Source organism: Eurosta solidaginis, chromosome 3, assembly GCF_040869045.1.
Source record: "Eurosta solidaginis isolate ZX-2024a chromosome 3, ASM4086904v1, whole genome shotgun sequence".
NCBI classification, from domain to species: Eukaryota; Metazoa; Arthropoda; class Insecta; order Diptera; family Tephritidae; genus Eurosta; species Eurosta solidaginis.
Genome location: NC_090321.1, coordinates 189,564,144 through 189,585,127, shown reverse-complemented (window position 1 = coordinate 189,585,127; position 20,984 = coordinate 189,564,144). Strand labels below are relative to the sequence as shown.

The following is a 20,984-nucleotide window of genomic DNA, read 5'->3' as shown; positions in this document are numbered from 1 at the left end:
TTTCCGAACAGCAAACAAAATTCTAAAAAAAACTTTTTGAATTCATTGGTGACTTACTCTTGAAGTTTTTTTCGCAGCATTTCCGACAGGGTATGTGTCGAAAACTTGCCAACGGCAGTCAACAACGCATATGCCAACCTTTATAGCGCACACTTTTTCACACAAAATATTCCCCCTCCCCCACAAGTCCCTTCCAACATTCTACAATATTATCTAAATATTAATATGTAATTGTACATACTTGTGTGTGTGTATCTACATAAATACTCACCATCAAAGGCTGCATTAATGTCGCGTATGTCGTAGCTACACACAGCTGAACCGAGTATGCCATTTGTATTCGTCGTGAAGGTTGCATAGAATTTTGTGTCATCATTTGGCATTTTATACACCGATTGAATTTCATTGAAGTAAAATGGGAATTCGCTGGAAATGCTGCAATTGATGCGCGCCTTCAGATATGTTGCCCAATTTTGGCTGATCATATATTTGCCACCACGATCATTCTTACAAACGCGTGCTATACGTGAGTATATGGCCTTGCCACAATTTATATATTCAACAGCATGTTCACGGAAGAAGAAGAAAACATATTCACCAATGTCGAAGGAGCCGACGAAATTTGGTTCTGTTGAACGAAAAAAGAAAAAAAAAAAGAAAATTTATTTAAGGATAAGCATAAGTTTAAAATTAAAGGCTATATAAACTTCACATGGGATGTATTTTGAGTTTCAAAGCATTATTAGCTTTGTACACTCACAACGAATAAATGCTTTTCATTTTCTATCTTGAAAAATATGTTAAAAATGTCTGACAGTTGTCGATAGCCGGAAAAATAGTGGTATAACTGGACCAGGAGTGCCTGGTTTGTGCCTAACCTAAAGACTCCTGTGCGGAGTGTTAACTCTTTTACCTCTCCACTAATTCACCACCACACAGTGTATGACCTTGCTGATTGAATGTACCTAATTTCTTGCTACCATATCGATAAATTTACGATTAATAACCGGTAACTTTTGATAGTAAATCATTCAATTTTCATTATAAAACCCATAACTCGCCTATATAAATTCAGTAACTCCTTGATAACCTTTATTTTCAATAGCAAATTCGGACTCAATTTTGACTTTTAATCTCTCCTTACTCTCCCCACCTTTTCCATTTTTCTTTCCAGAGTGGCCTGTCATACAACAAACCATATCATCGTAGTACTTTGACGTATAGAAAACCGAAAGTATAGAAAAATATTTCGGTACTCAAATAATATTTTTTGCAGAAAAGTGAAAACAAGCAATTATACCAAATGTAGCTAAAATAAATCGAAAATTTTGAGTTGGACTAAGTTTAAACAGGCTATTTTTGAGTATAAAATTTTGTAGCTCTATGCATTTTAGTCTGACAAAGGATAATGTATAGGTCTCTAGAAATTCAAATGTTTCAGATTTTCACCTATACACACAAATAAACTTTGCGTTCTTATATGAAAGAAAATAAAATACAGGCTTCGAATATCCAGAGACCAAAAATTTTTAATTCGTTGGACTAGAATCATCAGAGATACAAACCCGTATATTCAAAAAGTTCAAAAAACTATGTACAAAAAGTTAAAAACTTCAGAGTTGTTATTGGCTACCCCAGAGCAGCAATAGCAACAAAAGTAATCACTGCTACTGCTACGGCTCTGAACAAGAACAGAGCATAGAGCAGAGCTGTAGCATAAAAAGAGCAGAGCAAATAGCAGAATAAAATCTCCAAACGAAATGTTTTTTGTAGAGGAGCAAGAACTATCAAAATTAAATGCTATTTGCATTGTTCGGTATTGTTATGCCGAACTTTCTCTTTTCTCTTGTTTTTGTTGTTGCAACTGAAGTAGCATTTGGCGTTGTTGTTTTTGTACTTGCGGTTTTATTCGGCATATAATCATTACATTTTTTATTTGTTCATTCCCTACTATAAAAGGCATTTCGTTCGGAACTATTATTCTGCTGTTTGTTCCGCTCTGAAATACGATGTAACACGTAGCAGAGCGTAAGGGATGCTCTCACTTTTTTATGCTACGGCTCTGCTTCATTTACTGTTCATGTTCAGAGTCGGAACACTAGAGAAAAAATAACTCTGGAGTAATTTATCATTTTCCATCACTGAAAAATTTTCGTTAAATTTTCTCAAATTTTCGAAACGAATTTGAAATGGATTTGAATAGTTTCAATTGCAAGATTCATCAAAGTATTTGCCTATAGTATCGAAAATAAAAAAAAGAACTTCATTGACGAAATTTGATAAAAGTTACCACTGCTATTTTCGTGTTCGCCGCTGTACGGGCTTAATACTTGCGTATGAATCTCGAGCAAATTTTTCAAAACCTTAAAGGAATGCTATAACTTCCTTGCTTCTAGACTAGCGCAATATGCAGGTGTCAATGACAAAAGCCCAATAAATAACTACAGCACCTAATGCAACCTATTCGCCTATAACTTCTAACCCATTAAACACTAAACTACGTTGGAAAAAGAACAAAAAAAAACCGAAAGATTAAATATATATACACACGAACATACAAACTTACAATATAAATGTATATAAGAAATTGGAGTTTTTATGTAGAAGTATTTTTGTACTCACTATCAAGCCATTTGGAATCATATTTCACGGTACGCTTGAAATTGTGTTCCTTTCTGCCGGATGTTAAATTATACAAATCCGACCGAAATATAACCGAATCAGCCTTGGTAAATTCAGCATTTGTGCCAGAATACTGCAATAAAAAAATAGAAAGAGAATTAGAGGAAAATGATAAAAGCTTGCGCATTAGGGCTAATATAATACGTAGTAGCTTACAAAAAAGAAAAAAAAGAGTTTGTACAAAGAAAAAAAAGAAGAAGAACAAGAATATAAATTCACAGAGAGGCAGCTGACTGCCGACTTAACGCTTGGCTCCTGTGTCAAGGCAAAGCAGTAAAGTGTAAAATTAGCGCGCCATTTCAACAGAATTCGATTTTGCCATTGCGGCAATGTCAATAGTATTACTACATTATTACACTTTAGCCGATTTTATTTTACAAAAGTTTGTTACTTTCTTTCTCACATTTTTTTTTTTTACTTTTTTTGCTGATTATTTTACTTCTATTTCTCATGGCCAAAAAAAAAACCAATGTTACAATGCAGCGCGCGAAATATGTTTGATTCAAATTATTTCAATTATTATATACCCAGCTGTAACATGCACTCCCAAAAATCTCTGACTTCCGCGAGCGCCCATTAATCCTGCATAAAATAGAACTCCAGTGCAAGTTTCTTTACTCAAGTCATTGTGTGCACAAGGATTTTGATGAATGTATTAAGGAATATAAGAGATTGGTTAGCAATAATAGCGGACAAGCAGAGAATCAGATGCACAGAGGAACGTCCAGATCAACGGGTTGATTGTTTTCTGAAAATCGCACCAGTTCAGTAATGGCTTTCGTGGCTCTAAAATTTATTTCAATTCAGTTAACCGTCTTAAAAACGCTAAGGTTTTTACCCACTGACGAAAGCTTCACTCCATTCAGGAGCGATTACTCTAAAAAAAGGTATTTTTTAGTGCCTGATGAATAAGATTATGTAAGTCAGAATTGATTTTAAGGCCGCTTTTATGTGGCCAGTCCCCCATGGGGTCAAACCTATGCTATCTGCACATACAATGACTTGCCAACCAATTTAATTAGAATTAGTAAAGTGCTCGCAGTTAGGTTTCGGAGGGGATATAACGGAGTTGGTTCGTTAGAAGCTCAAATGCAGTAGAAACTAGATTTGGACTTGTTCCATGCATAGATATTGATTCGTCTGCAGCGAAGTCCCTTCCTTTTCCTATCTTTTTATCTACCTTTATCTCCATCTCAATGGATATTTTCTATTTCTCTAATTCAACCCATACATATATATCTATCTCATCACTACCTCCATCTCTTGCCCTGCTTCGTCACATTAGATTTAACCCAATGGAGCATACTTGTATCGTAGCATCCGCGTTCTCCACACCGTTACGGTAATCCAACCCTCCCTATCTGTTTGCTATGGCTATAAGTCCGTTCGAAGTTAGGTGATACTATACCAGTATAGTCGTGAAGTCTGAACTCAAAGCTACAATACCAAGCTTGCAAAATCATAACTTGATGGATTTTTTTCAATGAACTGATCTTTCTGTTACTAACGCTTTATTTTTGGAAACAATGTATACGGGTGGGATGTGCAGAATTGACAAGCAATATGACTGTCGGACGGCTATGAATTCACCCAACTGAAAGGTTACTAATAATATCTATATCTGTTCTTATAAGAAGTTGGTTTAGTCTTGTTTGTTTGGCTATCTACTGAATAACAAAAGCCAGTAACAATCTTTATTCCTTTATATCATTACAATCTAGCTTACGCTGTCAAAGTGTTTAACGCAGCTGGGTATAAATAAGACGAAAAGCAATTCCAAATTATTTTCATAGCTTTCTACCTTCTTCGCTTACATTCATTGTGGGCGTATAATTTAATTCGCTAGTAAATTTTTCGGCGCAATCTAAAGTTCAAAGACTAGATTTTGCGAGGCAGGCGTATGCGCTTCGGAAATGACTATCATTGCCGAAGCTGTGGAAGACATGACCAACCATTTTGTGTTGGCCTTCTTTGGCAAATTTTATTACAATTGACATATCTACAAAAGTTATTTTTTTATTGTTTTATTTTTTTCCATTCCTTATTCGTACACTTTAATAGCATTTGCTATTAGTATTATTTCTGTTCGGTCTTTTTGGCTGTAGCTACAATGAAGTCAACATAATCCTTTCTAACAAACGTACAAATAGTTTTATAGTAATGCTCGTTTGTTTGTAATGCAAAAACACTACCTCTTTTCTTTTCAGCTTCTACGTTTTTTTTTTGTATATAACCTCATGCACATATTTGCCATTTTTGTACAATTTTTTTTTATATTTTACTTTAGGTGTTATTTTTTTGTCTACCACTTACCAGCGCTGGTAATCCAAGGGGATTTCCTTTCTCTACATAAATGGCTGTGGAATTATCGGCAGGATCGTAGGGGCACTTGCCGATGCCTAAGCCAATGCCAGGCACGTATTCGGATCTGGGTAAATGTGTTAAGTTCGCCTGTAGGCAAAATAAGACATTTATGTTAACAAGCGCGCGTATGTGTAAGTGCGTAAGTGTGTGAGCGCACGTCAGGCGGCGGCAATGTTACATATCGTCATCAGCAAGTTTTGGCGTTGTTGAGTTGAGGTCGTTGAGTGTTGTTGAAGGAATTCAGCCCAAAGCGCGTACCAAAAGCGAAAAGAGAAAAAACAAAACAATATTGGTAAGTGTGTAAATTGAATGCTGCAAAAGAATATGGAAAAGGTATATTTTTTGATATGAGTAGTTAAGATGATGACGTTGTTGTTAAGGTTCGTAATTGTTGTTACTTTTACAGGTAGCCACAGGCAAAAAATAAAGCTAAGGGTTGACACAGCTGACATAAGCAATTACATATTTACATGGGGATCGATAGATTAAAATATTTTCAACTTCAAAATTTATGGAAAATAGAGTTCGCACAGTGGTTCAAATTCAACCGCTACACTCGTCACTTTACATTGCTGTACTGTTATTTATTTTCCTCCGTTTCCTTTCGTCTGCTTTTCTTTCCTTTCCTCTCCTTTCCTGTCATTTCGTATCATTTCTTCCTTTTTTAACTTTCCTTTCCTTGTCATTAATGCTAAAGCGTACTGATTATGAAGGCTTAGCACCCTTCGAAATGGATCTATCTGCGCAGCTGTGGCAGATTGCCTGAAAAATTGTCTACTTACTATCCAAAAACAAAATAAAATTTTTGAATTATAGAAAAATTAAGAAAAAACAATAACCATTACAAAAAATTATTGTTCTGGCCTTGAGCTCGTTTCGAACCTTGAATACTTTATCAATAGGCCGATAAAACAAAAACGATTGGTAATAAACCATGAGCACTTGGGAAATGTCAAAACAAAGTAATTGACAATAAACAAATCCAACATTATCAGTGTCTCGCAACAGATGACGCAACGCTGAATAAATATAGTTGGTAAGAAGGAATAGAAGTAGCAATTTGACAGTCAAACAAAACACCGCTGTATAGCTAAATGGTTAGCGCATCTAGCGTGCCTAAAGCGTACTGATGATGAAGGCTAAGAACCCTTCGAAATGGATCTATCTGAGCAGCTATGGTAGGTTGTCTGAAACATTTTGTACTTACTATTCCAAAAACAAAATAAAATTTTTCAATTATAGAAAAATTAAGAAAAAACAATAATCATTACAAAAATTATTGTTCTGGCCTTGAGGGCGTTTCGAACCATGAATACTTTAACAATAGACCGATAAAGGAAAAACAATTTATTTTATTTACTTTTTTCACATTAAATATATTAATTTTTAAATATTTTTCAACTTCCATTTAGTTTCATTTTATTTTATTTTATTTTATTTCAGTTTTATTTTATTTTATTTTATTTCACCTTAATTTGTTTTATTTAATTAAATCTTTATTTTTTTTTATAAATGTTTTTTTCTGCTTTTTTTTTTTTTGTTCTTTTCTTTAATTTTCTTTTCTGTACTAAGCTTATTTTGTTTAATTAACTGGAACACAGATCATTATATTTGTTCGGAAGCTCACGTTAAACTCCGAAGCGTTCAAGAAAGTGTTTGAGCGGTTTGGGGACTTCAAAGTATCCCGCGTTAGGTATGTCAATCGTACAGGACAAATATTAGGTTTTAGCCAGAGACATGATTCAATTTGGGTCAAAATGATTTTTTAGTAGCCCTTACTTAGCTGACGTTCATATGTACAAGAGTAGTCTAAATGCGACCAAAGAAGCCCTGAACTATTTACAGCCTACCAAGTCTGGTGTACTTGTATCAATTCGCCACAGAACAAATAATATATCATATTATTCCTCCAGTTTTCAATTAAAAGTGTGAAATTAATGCCTGGAAGCGCTAAAATCTACTAAAAATTAAACTTGGTAGCTCCAACAAAATTATAAAAGAAAAGGAGACAGAAAAGCCGCTTGTGTGGTGTCCTGCACATTCTTCATTTCCTCTTTCCTCCGCTGTGACAATTCTGTAGCATTGAGATCGATTAAAAAATTTAAAAAAAGCCCTTCGGCTCTTTTGAAACCCGGGACTCTTACAATTACCTAAGCACGACATTGTTAAGCAAATAAGCAATAACAAGAAATGGTACCCAGAGTTGATCCTTGGTTTTATAGGAACACCTCTATTTGTTTTACAATCATTTCAAGAGCTTCTTTCCTTGTCCTCTCCTTGCAATTGGCATGTTACGGTGCCAATTTTTATCCCCCTAGAATACTCTCCAGAATTACAATACAATGTAATAGACCGCATAGACAAACTCCGACTCGTGCGTATTGAGTTGGCCAACAATATACAAAACGCTTTTGAGAAATCAGCTCAACGCTACAACCTCCGAAGCAGAGTAAAACCATTTAGTGTTGGTGAAAATGTATATCGGCGCAATTTCGTTCTGAGCGACAAAGCGAATAAGTTTAACGCCAAACTAGCACCCGTTTTTGTTAAAGCTACAGTTCTCGCCACAAAAGGAAACTCCATGTATCAATTGCAAGACATACATGGTAAGATAGGGTGGTACCACGGAAAAGATATTAAGGAATGCAAAGGTTAAAACACAATTTACCGTCAGATAATGTCCTATAAAACAACTAAAAAAGGACAAATGTATATAAATATCGATCTCCATTCCTATTTAATTATCTCTGTTTCGCATCACGCCACCTTTTTGACTTGTTTTTCCGTGCCTATAAAAGCGTCGGATTTAGACATAGCGGGGTCTTTTGCTGGATAAAGTTTGCCTAAAATGTATATTCGCGCGATGAAGCTAATACCGGTCAAAAAGGTAAAAATCGTGCCGAATTAAATTCCGCAAGTAAAGCGGAAAGTTAAATATGCGCTAACCCTCTCTAGAGGAACAATAATTCACTTTTTCGGGAACTTAAACGCGCAAAACCGTCATCTACATAAAACCATAAAAGTTTAAAAGGGAATCAATGTCAGGATTGGGACTCGCAATGACAAGGACTGGGGCTACATCATCATCAACTTCAGCATGGAAAAGTCGCAGGCTCTGTTGCAGTGACGAAATGTGGAATGTTAAAATAGTTTCATAAGTGCATTTTACTTAAAACCTTTTCAAGAACAAAAAAAAAAAAAAACATATACATAAGTAAATGCAGTCAAGAGTCAGGAGAAATAGAGAAATTCCAAGTTCTTCTTGACTTCCAGTATACAACTAGTTTTGTCGCAGTATAGTCGTAATAGTCTGAATAAAATCACTTTTTCTTGGTGAAAGTCGAGGAAAAAAAAACATATACATATAATAGAAAAATTTAAGTTAAACAAATTTCAGAATATAGGATGTTCAAAAAAAAAAAACACGGAAACAATTTTTAACATAAAAAAATTGTAAAAATTAAATCTTCCAATTAAAGTAAAAATATACGAATATGTATACTTACTTCTGTAAAATAACTCAAAGAAAAAAGTATATACATACTTAATATGAAAGAGAGAGAAAAATATAGTGTGGGTGACATAATCTTATTAAATTAAATGGTATCAAAGTTTCAATGCATTTCCTTTTAATTTAACAAAGAAAATTACAATCTTTTTGAGTTTCATGGTTCATTATAATTAAAGTAAAATCAGAATAATAATATAGGTTATTATAATTAAATGTTCAAGTTAGAAAAGGAGAGAGTGATATTTTTTTAAGTGATTGGAGAGAGAGTTCCTGGGTCTTATTGTCGTTCCAATAAGAATAGGAAAACAAAAATCTGATTGCAACTCAAAGCAATCGCAAATCAAATTCTAATTAGAAAATTTACATATGTGCTAAAGTACCATTTTACAGCAAAGCAGAAGCATCGTAGAAGGCCTTCGTCGAGTTCCTGCAACATCAATGCACGTAAGTTTATAATAAAATTGTTATATTTTCATACCATTTGGTTTTTTTGTTTTGCATATGTACATATAATTTTTTATTTAACTACCGTGTTAATGATCATTAAGCATGATCAGTGAATCGTGAGAGAACGAGGAAATCAACGAAACGAGTTGGTATTAGAAATATCTTTAAATTGTTTGAGATTAATATTTACTAATACTGAATTCGTAACATACTTCAAAACCGCGGAAATTTCAATCAAATAACTTATATTTGATTTAATATGATTCGTTTCTCTGTGTTAATAATATTTCACCTGTTAAATATCACACACTCTTTAGTAAGTTTGTAAGATTAGTTTTTGCATATAGTTTCGATTCCATGCCGTTCCTATAGGTGTTCGGTCTTAAGCCTAATAGTAAAAATTGGTACCTTTTTTTGCTTTAGTACTAAATTTATTATGAAATCAAATTCTGATCTTTTTCTTTTTAGTTGATTAGTCTTATTATTAAATAAAACATGAATTGTTAAGTTTGTAAGAATGGTCTGAAATTCGTTGTTGTTGTTGCTTTACTTTGGGACATCTCATTAACATCTGAGAAGTCATGGTTGGGTGGGTTAAGAGCGGTAAGTAATTGATAGAAGAACCGCTAGGCAAAAGACAAAGTGTTGTGTCGCTTTCTAAAGAGGTTAATCAACGATCATATTGAGTGATGAGGTAAGAAATTCCTTAACCCTTACGTGTGCGTAAATTTTTTCTTGTTAGGCCTTGGGTTTGTCGTAACTGGTGGTTTGGTCGGTCGTTTGGTCAACGAACCCACATAAGTGGCTGAAGCTCCGGGACAGCTAGACGCACGCGGGCAGACGCCGATCATCTTCTTCGTGCCACCAGGTAAACTTGGTACAACTGCGAAACAATTGTCAACCCAGAGTAAGTATGCTTGTCAAAGGTTCCATAACAGAAAATGGCGCCCAACAGTGTGGGGCCCCAGCGTAGAAGAAACCATTGTCCTATACGAATTTTGTTTCTCTTCATTAATTTTTATTTTTGTAGTACCGGTTTCATAGCCATTGGTATTTGGAATTTAGTTTGAAACGATGAGATAAATTCATGTCGTACTAACCATACCAGTAGCTTTGACCACATAATTGCAAATAAAAACTGACGTATTTTACGTTATTTCTTTTTTCATCTTGGATATATTTTGAATTTGGCTATATGCATATTTTAAATACCACTTGAATGTAGAATCTCGTTATTGTATGTTTAAAGATCAAGATTTAGTTCCATCAAATTTTTGTTGCAAGTTGGAATGCGTGTGTTGCACGTACCGCAATAACAAAAATTCTCACACCACATGAAAGTGAAAAAACACACAAATGTCTTTGGCCGTATAACAACAAAACAAACAACAACAATTGAAGAGTAAGACCATATTTGATTTGAATTTGCTTTAACAAAGTTTTTTTGAATTTTTTTTCTGTATTTTGAATAAATACACACTCATATACATTTTTAATATCTTTACATATATATATATATATATATCTATATACCTTTTTGCAATTTTTTTTTAATATACGCACAATGCCGTTACGTCACAGTTATGAGTATGCACCCCCGCCACTAACTCCAAGCCGTTTGTGCACAATTTGCCGCTAAAACTTTACCTTGACTTCTGATGCTGTGCGTACTGCATGCAATCACAAATTCCATCGGTCTTGTCTTTTGAATTGGCTAGGGAACAATACAACTTGTCCTCAGTGTAGAGCACAATGCAATCCCAATAACTTTCGACCAAATCCGTACCCTCTTCGTTCACAAGCTAGATCGGTAACTAGTCCCACTATTCAAAAGCGACAGTCTACCTCACAGGCCGCACAACAGCAGCAGCAACCGGCAGAAACTAGTGTTGAAACACAAGCAGCCGCAGAAAATTCGGGTCTTCAACAATCCCAACAGTCACAACAATCACCAGCAAGAACCATGGAACAAAACAACAGAAACATCATATCCGTTACGCCACCGGAACACAATAGAATCCGAAATATTGTCAGCGCCGTTATCTCCGCGCGACAAGCTAATTTATTACAAGATTTCGAAACCCGATTTGCTTAATTAGAGCAGCGGTTAGATCAATCCGTGAATAATATTGTCTCTAATTGCAAAATGTAAACTTGCAACCTCCACAAAATAATGATTTACCACCATTAGTTGATTGGCCACAAGATCCACCGGATTTTGTTAATGGTCTTAGTCAACATGGTGACACACCTTTAAATATACATGCACAAGGAAATCCTTACAGGCATTCTAATGTAGGTTTTCCACGCAGTAGTGACATATCATACGTCATTAATTCTGGCAAAATTGCCGCCCTTATTTCAAACTGGGACATCAAATTTGATGGCTCCAAACGTCTATCGGTAGAAAATTTTATTTATAGAGTCGAGTCACAGGTGATCGATACCCTCGGAGGAAATTTCACTTTGTTCTGCGAACATGTCCAAAGCGTGTTTACTAAGGAGGCCAAAGATTGGTACTGGCGTTGCAGACGCTCAGTAGATCGTGTTGTTTGGCCTAATCTTTGTCAAGCTCTCCGTACCCATTTTGCCGCACACCGTACTGATACGGATAGTAAAGAGGCAATACGTATGCGCAAGCAAAATATGTCCGAAACCTTTGATGAATACCGCAATGCTATTTTTAAAATCGCAGAAAACTTGAGCATTCCTATCCCAGAGGCAGAACTTGTAGAAATACTACAGAGAGGGTTAAGACCTCGCTTGAGGCAACAACTTTTATACGTTTCCATTCCTTCGGTAGCTAAATTGCGCGAGTTATGCATCAAACACGAAAGCTTACTTCAAGAAATCGCTAGACAATCGTCTTCAAGTAATACTGCTTTCTCCACCCCTAATCGAAATACGTCTGGTCGTAAGCAAGTTAACGAAGTTGACGTTGTAGACGAAATAGAAGAAGAACGCGTCGAAGACGCTATTGAAGTTGACGAGGTGACACGGCGTAGGAGCAACAATCAGCTGATGTGCTGGAATTGCCGCAAAGAAGGGCATCGTTACTTCGACTGCTTGGCAGAGCGAACGATATTTTGCTATGGTTGTGGTAGTGTAGGCTTGTACAAACCTACGTGTGTAAAGTGTAAGTCGGGAAACTTGCAAGCGAGCGAGGACTCGAAAACGGTTCCTCGCCAGAAGTAATTAAGCCCAATCTTGAAACTAAGAATTTTTATAAACCAGAATTAAGAAATTTAGTACCGTACCAAGATCGTTTGAAATTTTACCAAGAAAAACGAAAAGAAATTTTCAATAATATCGAAAAGGGCACACCACCTAAATCACGTTCGGCAATACGGGCAAGTAAATTTTGGAGAAAAGTTAAAGCAGGTAGAAAAGGGCTAACCAATTTAATATGTTCTTTGCAAAAGCATTCGTCAGAACTTCGACCATATGCCGAAGTAGAGATTATTAACGAAACTCATCTAGCTTTGCTCGATAGTGGAGCGCAAGTTTCTTGTGTAGGCAGCAACTTGGCTGAAAAGATCTGCGCGGATAAAAATATTAAAACCAATCATTGTTCATCCATACGAACTGCTGATGCCAATGACCAATTTGTATTTGGTACCTCCTTATTTGAAATTACCTATAAAGGCAAAACATCAAAACTACTTTTTTATATTGTCCCTAGCTTGAAGCAAAATTTGATTTTGGGCGTAGATTTCTGGATCGCATTCCAAATAGCTCCCCATCTGATAAGCCAAATCGATTGTGTAAGCACCGATAATAATAATACTGATGTTTTAAATAATATGCACACCCTGACAACTGAGCAACAAAAACGTTTGCAAATCACAAAAGATTTATTTCCGTCATATGCTAAGGAAAGTCTTGGCAAAACCAACCTTATTGAGCACGTAATTGAGTTAGAGCCAAATGTCCGTCCGTTGAAACAACGATATTTTCCTATTTCACCTGCTATAGAAAAGTTAGTTCACAGGGAAATAGATGAAATGCTGAAGTTGGGAATAATCGAGGAGTCACCCAACTGTCCGTGGTCGAGTCCGGTTGTTTTAGTCCGTAAAGGTGAAAAAGTTCGTCTGTGTTTAGATTCACGCAAAGTAAATAGCGTAACTATTAAAGACGCTTACCCCTTACCCCACATAGATGGGATACTCAGTCGCTTACCAAAAGTTGAGTTTATATCTTCGCTCGATTTAAGGCGAGCATTTTGGCAAATTCCATTATCGGAAAAATGCAGAGATTTGACTTGTTTTACGGTACCAAACCGTCCTTTGTATAGATACCGCGTAATGCCTTTTGGCTTATGCAATGCCCCTCAGGCCTTATGTAGATTAATGGATCGCGTGATTCCATCGAATTTAAGAGAGAGTGTATTCGTATATCTTGACGATTTACTCATCGTATCAGAAAGTTTTGATGCTCACATGAAGACGATGTCGGAAGTTGCATATCATTTAAGAAACGCGGGCTTAACAATCAATATTGAGAAAAGCAAATTTTGTCTGCGAGAAGTGAAGTACTTAGGGTATATTGTAGGGAACGGTACACTCCGTACTGACCCGGATATCTGCGGTTACACAATATCCCCAACCAACCACTATCAAGCAATTACGCCGATTTCTTGGCATGGCTGGTTGGTATAGGCGATTTGTACCGAACTTCGCTGCAGTTACTGCACCAATGACAAATTTGCTGAAAAAGGCTAAAGTTTTTAAATGGACTGAAGATGCCCAAACCGCATTTGAGTTGCTTAAAACCCTGTTATCGTCAGCACCAATACTGGCTAATGCTAACTATAGTAAACCTTTTCTTATTCAATGTGACGCTAGCAAACTAGGTGTAGGAGCAGTTTTGGCCCAAGTTAATGACGACGGTGTAGAAGTTCCCGTCGCGTATTTTTCGCAAAAAATAAATCGCGCACAAAGCAATTACAGCGTAACCGAGCTTGAGTGCCTGGCAGCTATTCTTAGCTTGAAAAAATTCCGTGCTTACGTCGAAGGCCAAGATTTCACGATAGTGACTGACCATGCAAGTTTGCAGTGGCTAATGAAGCAAAACGACTTAAGTGGTAGATTAGCGCGCTGGTCACTCAAACTACAGGGTTATCGGTTTAAAATTGAGCACCGACGTGGTTCTCAGAATATCGTTCCCGATGCGTTGTCGAGGCAAAACTTTGATGAGCTAGGGGAAATTTCTGTCTGTCCAGCAGTCAATTTAGATTCGGAAGCTTTCAACTCCGACGAGTACAATAAATTAAAACAGAAAATTCAAGAAGCTCAGAGTAGTTTACCACACCTGCAAGTCAAAGCCGATAAAGTGTATAAGCGAACAGAATACGCGAATGGAAATGAAGAAAGAGAACTCTTATGTTGGAAACTGTGGATTCCAAAGGAACTAGTCCAGGATACTATCGAAAAGGCCCATTGTCCTCCAAACAAATACTATGGTGGTATGGCAAAAACGTTAGAACGCCTTCGCTTAAATTTCTACTGGCCATCGATGGTAAATGATGTTAAAAGTTTCATTTCTCGCTGCGATATTTGCCAGCAGAATAAATCTACAAATATAATTCTTCGTCCACCTATGAAAGCAAACCTAAATTCGGTACGTCCATGCCAAAGGTTATACGTAGATCTTTTAGGTCCTTATCCGCGCTCTAAGCAGGGTAATATTGGCATTTTTATAGTCCTCGACCATTTGACGAAATTTCCATTTATCGAAGCTGTCAAAAAGTTTACTGCCACTCCAATTTGCGACTTTTTAGAAAAACAAATTTTCCCAATTTTTGGTGCACCTGAATGCATTGTATCTGACAACGGCAGTCAGTTCAAGTCCGTCCAATTTAAAAATTGTTTATCTTCCAGGGGTATTAAACATTCGTTTACGGCCCTATATAGTCCCCAAGCTAACGCGAGCGAGAGGGTCAATCGCTCCGTTATCGCTGGTATCAGGTCATATCTCCAATCTGATCAAACCAATTGGGACAAAAATCTTCAAATGATAGCTGAAGTACTTCGGTCTTCATTTCACCAAACTATTGGCTGCACGCCATACTATGCTATGTTCGGTCAACAGATGGTAAGTCATGCAGATGATTATAGTCTGCTGCGTACGCTCGAGTCTTTGAGAGGGGATGTTGTAATAGACCGCATAGACAAACTCCGACTCGTGCGTACTGAGTTGGCCAACAATATACAAAATGCTTTTGAGAAATCAGCTCAACGCTACAACCTCCGAAGCAGAGTAAAACCATTTAGTGTTGGTGAAAATGTATATCGGCGCAATTTCGTTCTGAGCAACAAAGCGAATAAGTTTAATGCCAAACTAGCACCCGTTTTTGTTAAAGCTACAGTTCTCGCCACAAAAGGAAACTCCATGTATCAATTGCAAGACATACATGGTAAGATAGGGTGGTACCACGGAAAAGATATTAAGGAATGCAAAGGTTAAAACACAATTTACCGTCAGATAATGTCCTATAAAACAACTAAAAAAGGACAAATGTATATAAATATCGATCTCCATCCCTATTTAATTATCTCTGTTTCGCATCACGCCACCTTTTTGACTTGTTTTTCCGTGCCTATAAAAGCGTCGGATTTAGACATAGCGGGGTCTTTTGCTGGATAAAGTTTGCCTAAAATGTATATTCGCGCGATGAAGCTAATACCGGTCAAAAAGGTAAAAATCGTGCCGAATTAAATTCCGCAAGTAAAGCGGAAAGTTAAATGTGCGCTAACCCTCTCTAGAGGAACAATAATTCATTTTTTTCGGGAACTTAAACGCGCAAAACCGTCATCTAAATAAAACCATAAAAGTTTAAAAGGGAATCAATGTCCGGATTGGGATTCGCAATGACAAGGACTGGGGCTACATCATCATCAACTTCAGCATGGAAAACTCGCAGGCTCTGTTGCAGTGACGAAATGTGGAAAGTTAAAATAGTTTCATAAGTGCATTTTACTTAAAACCTTTTCAAGAACAAAAAAAAAAAAAAACATATACATAAGTAAATGCAGTCAAGAGTCAGGAGAAATAGAGAAATTCCAAGTCCATCTTGACTTCCAGTATACAACTAGTTTTGTCGCAGTATAGTCGTAATAGTCTGAATAAAATCACTTTTTCTTGGTGAAAGTCGAGGAAAAAAAAACATGTAAATATAATAGAAAAATTTAAGTTAAACAAATTTCAGAATATAGGATGTTCAAAAAAAAAAAAAAAAAAAACACGGAAACAATTTTTAACACAAAAAAATTGTAAAAATTAAATCTTCCAATTAAAGTAAAAATATACGAATATGTATACTTACTTCTGTAAAATAACTCAAAGAAAAAAGTATATACATACTTAATATGAAAGAGAGAGAAAAATATAGTGTGGGTGACATAATCTTATTAAATTAAATGGTATCAAAGTTTCAATGCATTTCCTTTTAATTTAACAAAGAAAATTACAATCTTTTTGAGTTTCATGGTTCATTATAATTAAAGTAAAATCAGAATAATAATATAGGTTATTATAATTAAATGTTCAAGTTAGAAAAGGAGAGAGTGATATTTTTTTAAGTGATTGGAGAGAGAGTTCCAGGGGTCTTATTGTCGTTCCAATAAGAATAGGAAAACAAAAATCTGATTGCAACTCGAAGCAATCGCAATATCAAATTCTAATTAGAAAATTTACATATGTGCTAAAGTACCATTTTACAGCAAAGCAGAAGCATCGTAGTAGGCCTTCGTCGAGTTCCTGCAACATCAATGCACGTAAGTTTATAATAAAATTGTTATATTTTCATACCATTTGGTTTTTTTGTTTTGCATATGTACATATAATTTTTTATTTAACTACCGTGTTAATGATCATTAAGCATGAATCGTGAGAGAACGAGGAAATCAACGAAACGAGTTGGTATTAGAAATATCTTTAAATTGTTTGAGATTAATATTTACTAATACTGAATTCGTAACATACTTCAAAACCGCGGAAATTTCAATCAAATAATTTATATTTGATTTAATATGATTCGTTTCTCTGTGTTAATAATATTTCACCTGTTAAATATCACACACTCTTTAGTAAGTTTGTAAGATTAGTTTTTGCATATAGTTTCGATTCCATGCCGTTCCTATAGGTGTTCGGTCTTAAGCCTAATAGTAAAAATTGGTACCTTTTTTTGCTTTAGTACTAAATTTATTATGAAATCAAATTCTGATCTTTTTCTTTTTAGTTGATTAGTCTTATTATTAAATAAAACATGAATTGTTAAGTTTGTAAGAATGGTCTGAAATTCGTTGTTGTTGTTGCTTTACTTTGGGACATCTCATTAACATCTGAGAAGTCATGGTTGGGTGGGTTAAGAGCGGTAAGTAATTGATAGAAGAACCGCTAGGCAAAAGACAAAGTGTTGTGTCGCTTTCTAAAAAGGTTAATCAACGATCATATTGAGTGATGAGGTAAGATATTCCTTAACCCTTACGTGTGCGTAAATTTTTTCTTGTTAGGCCTTGGGTTTGTCGTAACTGGTGGTTTGGTCGGTCGTTTGGTCAACGAACCCACATAAGTGGCTGAAGCTCCGGGACAGCTAGACGCACACGGGCAGACGCCGATCATCTTCTTCGTGCCACCAGGTAAACTTGGTACAACTGCGAAACAATTGTCAACCCAGAGTAAGTATGCTTGTCAAAGGTTCCATAACAACAAGAAATACCAATAGACTGAGTCGAGTGAAATTTTATGAGATATATGAGGGTTCTTATCTGTGTTCTGCTGATTTTAAGTAAATTCGAGTAAATAATCAACCAGTGGCAAAAAACATTACCTGTTTTAGTGAAGAGCATTTCTTTAATAAGAATCATCTTTCACATGGCTTGATACAGCGTTATAGGGAAGAGGGAAACTATAACCCCGAATCGAAATGCTAATAATTAAAAAGTAGATTTGAGCTATGTATGTATATATAAATTATATAAAAAATGGGATTTAACTGTGTTACATTGTGTTAATTGATTCTGCAGTTTAAGCTTTGTATACAAATTTCACAAATCCTCCGTCTTCTCACTCTTTAATTCGTGGTTTTTGAAAGGTTTAGTAAGCCGATTTAAACGGTATGGATATAATTTGTGTTGCATTAGCTTTAAAACATTTGTCTTGCAGACATGAAAAATCTAAAATTTTAAACAAACATTACGTATAATCTTTTCAGCCGAAAGCAACAAAACATACCTACTTTGTGACTTTAATTTAATGCTAATATTGTTATGACCCTGACCAACAACTAATCTCAGTGTAATGTTCACACGAGGTACAGCAGTGTTTTGTCAGTGTGTGAAATAGTTAGGCCAAATACTACATATGTACGTTAATAGTTACAAATATGTGTTTGCGTGCATGTATGTTATACATAGATAAGTGTGAAGACCTATTTTGTGGCGGAATTTACTAATCCAGGCTTATTTTTGCTCATTTATAAAGCATATCAAAGAGCAGTCAAATATATTGCAAATAGCATATAGTTACAAGCACGTAGCTGTAACTAAGTATGCATACATGTACTTAAGTAAATATATGAGGTTGCTATGAAAGCTGGAGTGGCAATAGTGGGTCCACCGCACATTTGTTTAGCCAAAATATGCGCATGCCAGTGTGGAAACTATAATGTAAACCAAAACGAGCTCAATGAACGTATAATGTTGGTATTAGGGCAGATCGAACTTTGATATGAAGCAATAAATATGACAGCTGCTATAAATATGATAGGTGTTATAAATATAACAACTATTATATATATGACAAACTTTATCTATATAAAAACTGTTAATTTATTGTTATTATTAGGCCTCGATGTACGGTGACCGTTATTTAAATATATTATGCTTGACCTTACAGTCAATTACAGTATATGGAGGCCGCCTATTTGGAACAGTCCATGCCTTGCACTCGTAGAGAATGTGAACTGGCGCTTCATCATGCAGGTCAAAAAAGTGACAAGTTTTTTTTCGGATAGATTTATCTTCGATTTTTCTTACTAAGGTGATATGGTAGACTAAAGTGTACCGTATAGTACCCAGTGAGAGTTCATAGGTCCTCTATGCTCAGATTTATAAGATTGGATGATACTCTCATTGCTGGGAGTATAAATAATTTGGTCTGTCTTTCAATCCAATGTTTTCTGAACTACTTTCCTTCCCAGTTATTTATAGTTTCCTTATTATGTGCCTTTGTGAAGTATACAGAATTGCTCTGGACCATAGAATGCCGCTATGGCACTCTGATTGGCTAGGTGACCTACCTGTTCATTAGCTTCATGATAACTCCTAATCAAGGTAAGTATATAGATGACCTGTTTCCAAAAAGTTTTATTCATAATAGATACCTCAAAGTTTCTTTAATTTCTCAGCGAAGTGCGAAAGTGATAAGGTATGAGGAGAGGTGACCAGCAAAACGATGATAAAAGGTATGGGAATAGCGAAGGAAATAGAGAACTAGTAGAAGAGAAGCGGACAATTTAAGAGATAGATAAAGGAAGGAATAAAGGGATATGTAGAGTAAAGGTCGAAAAGTGGGAGGAGGAGGCAAAGAGTGATGAAAGGTAAGATGAATAATGGGAGAAGAAGTCAGAGTTCGGCAAAGGGAAATACCACGGAATGTGTTAGATTACTTTGGAATTATTTATTTATTAAATTCCGCCGCAGCGCATCAAGGTAGCGGCTTGCTTGTATTACCTGTATACATTGGTTAGTTTTTGTTGTAAGACAACGGTAACGAATCAAAAATTCGACTATACTTTGAAAGTACATGAAGTTTGCGCGTAATTTTATAATGCTTGAAAGCCTTAGGTTAGGTTAGGTTGCAAGGGCTGAGCTGGACACTATAGTAACAGCTCACTACTTAGGCCACCAATGGGCCCATTGTAATATCATATACGGTCTCAAAGAGGACCCCTACCCTTCCTAAAGCGGGTCTAACCACCTCGTGGAAATTATAAATTACAATATAATATATTATAAATTACAATAGTCAAAGGTCGTTGCCCACATTCTAGCACCATGCATACGCTCTATCAGTTCACGAACTTAATTCTACATACAACATATTTAGGAACTTATTATTAAAAAGAAAAATTCGGCCCATCTTAACTCACACACATGGAAACATAACCACATGTGAGCAAATATATTGGGCCGTTGTGGTCACACCAAAGCGAACCAACATTCTCATAAAAAAACAACAATAATAAATACCCAAAATTATATAGCTTTCTCTACATTCTCCTATAATTTTGTTAATTTCACCTAAGACAACAACAACGCACCAACAACGCTATTTAAGGAAATAGTTAGATAGTACTGATATATATTATAAAGTTCATATATAAAATATTTTTGTATATACGTATGTATTTGTATTTAATTCATGGCTTCCCATTATCTATACTCACATTTATCACGTAGTCCTTTGGATTGTGCGCATTCGTACCGCAAACATATAAACGTGTCCCAGAGTCCATCGGTTGTATAACGCGTATGTGATTGCGACATTCCACCTTCTTGGATATAAGTTTTTTGTGCAGGATGTTTGCGTGTATTTGTGTTACGTACATATTATTCATGTATTTGTGGCATATATTGTTGTTGTTCATATTAAAGTTGTTTTGTTGTCACAGATTTTGCATTGTACCCAGAAATGAAAATGAAGCACACACACACACACAAACAGAACAAAGTAAACGTGAAAATAATGATTTCATAAAAAATTTGAACAAAAAAAAAAAAAAACCAAACAACATATTGGGAAGAGAGGGAGAAAGAGAAAAACACAATTGCATTCTCATTATATTTATTTTTTTGTTTATCATTTGCAATTAAAATAAATTTTATATGCCAAAATATGTAAAATTTGTTGTTATTCTTTAATACTAAATTTTGAAAATGTGTAATTTTTTTGTATTTAAATTTACTGACACTACATT

At 35.5% G+C, this 20,984-nt stretch overlaps 1 protein-coding gene across 4 annotated transcripts in view; it reads right to left on the bottom strand.

Moving 5' to 3' along the window:
• Sema2b (Semaphorin 2b) overlaps positions 1 to 20,984 on the bottom strand; it is a 484,623-nt gene that overhangs the window by 55,979 nt on the left and 407,660 nt on the right. For 3 of the 4 annotated variants that reach the window (XR_010951199.1, XM_067774324.1, XM_067774325.1), the window contains exons 6-9: positions 20,454 to 20,561; positions 4,996 to 5,133; positions 2,623 to 2,755; positions 272 to 628 (exon numbers count right to left, since the gene is read on the bottom strand). Coding sequence is in view for 3 of the 4 variants with exons in the window: in XM_067774324.1 (XP_067630425.1) it covers positions 272 to 628; positions 2,623 to 2,755; positions 4,996 to 5,133; positions 20,454 to 20,561 (736 nt within the window). In the remaining variant the exon portion in view is untranslated. The remainder of the gene's footprint in view (positions 1 to 271; positions 629 to 2,622; positions 2,756 to 4,995; positions 5,134 to 20,453; positions 20,562 to 20,984) is intronic. The other variant, XM_067774326.1, reaches the window with a different exon arrangement.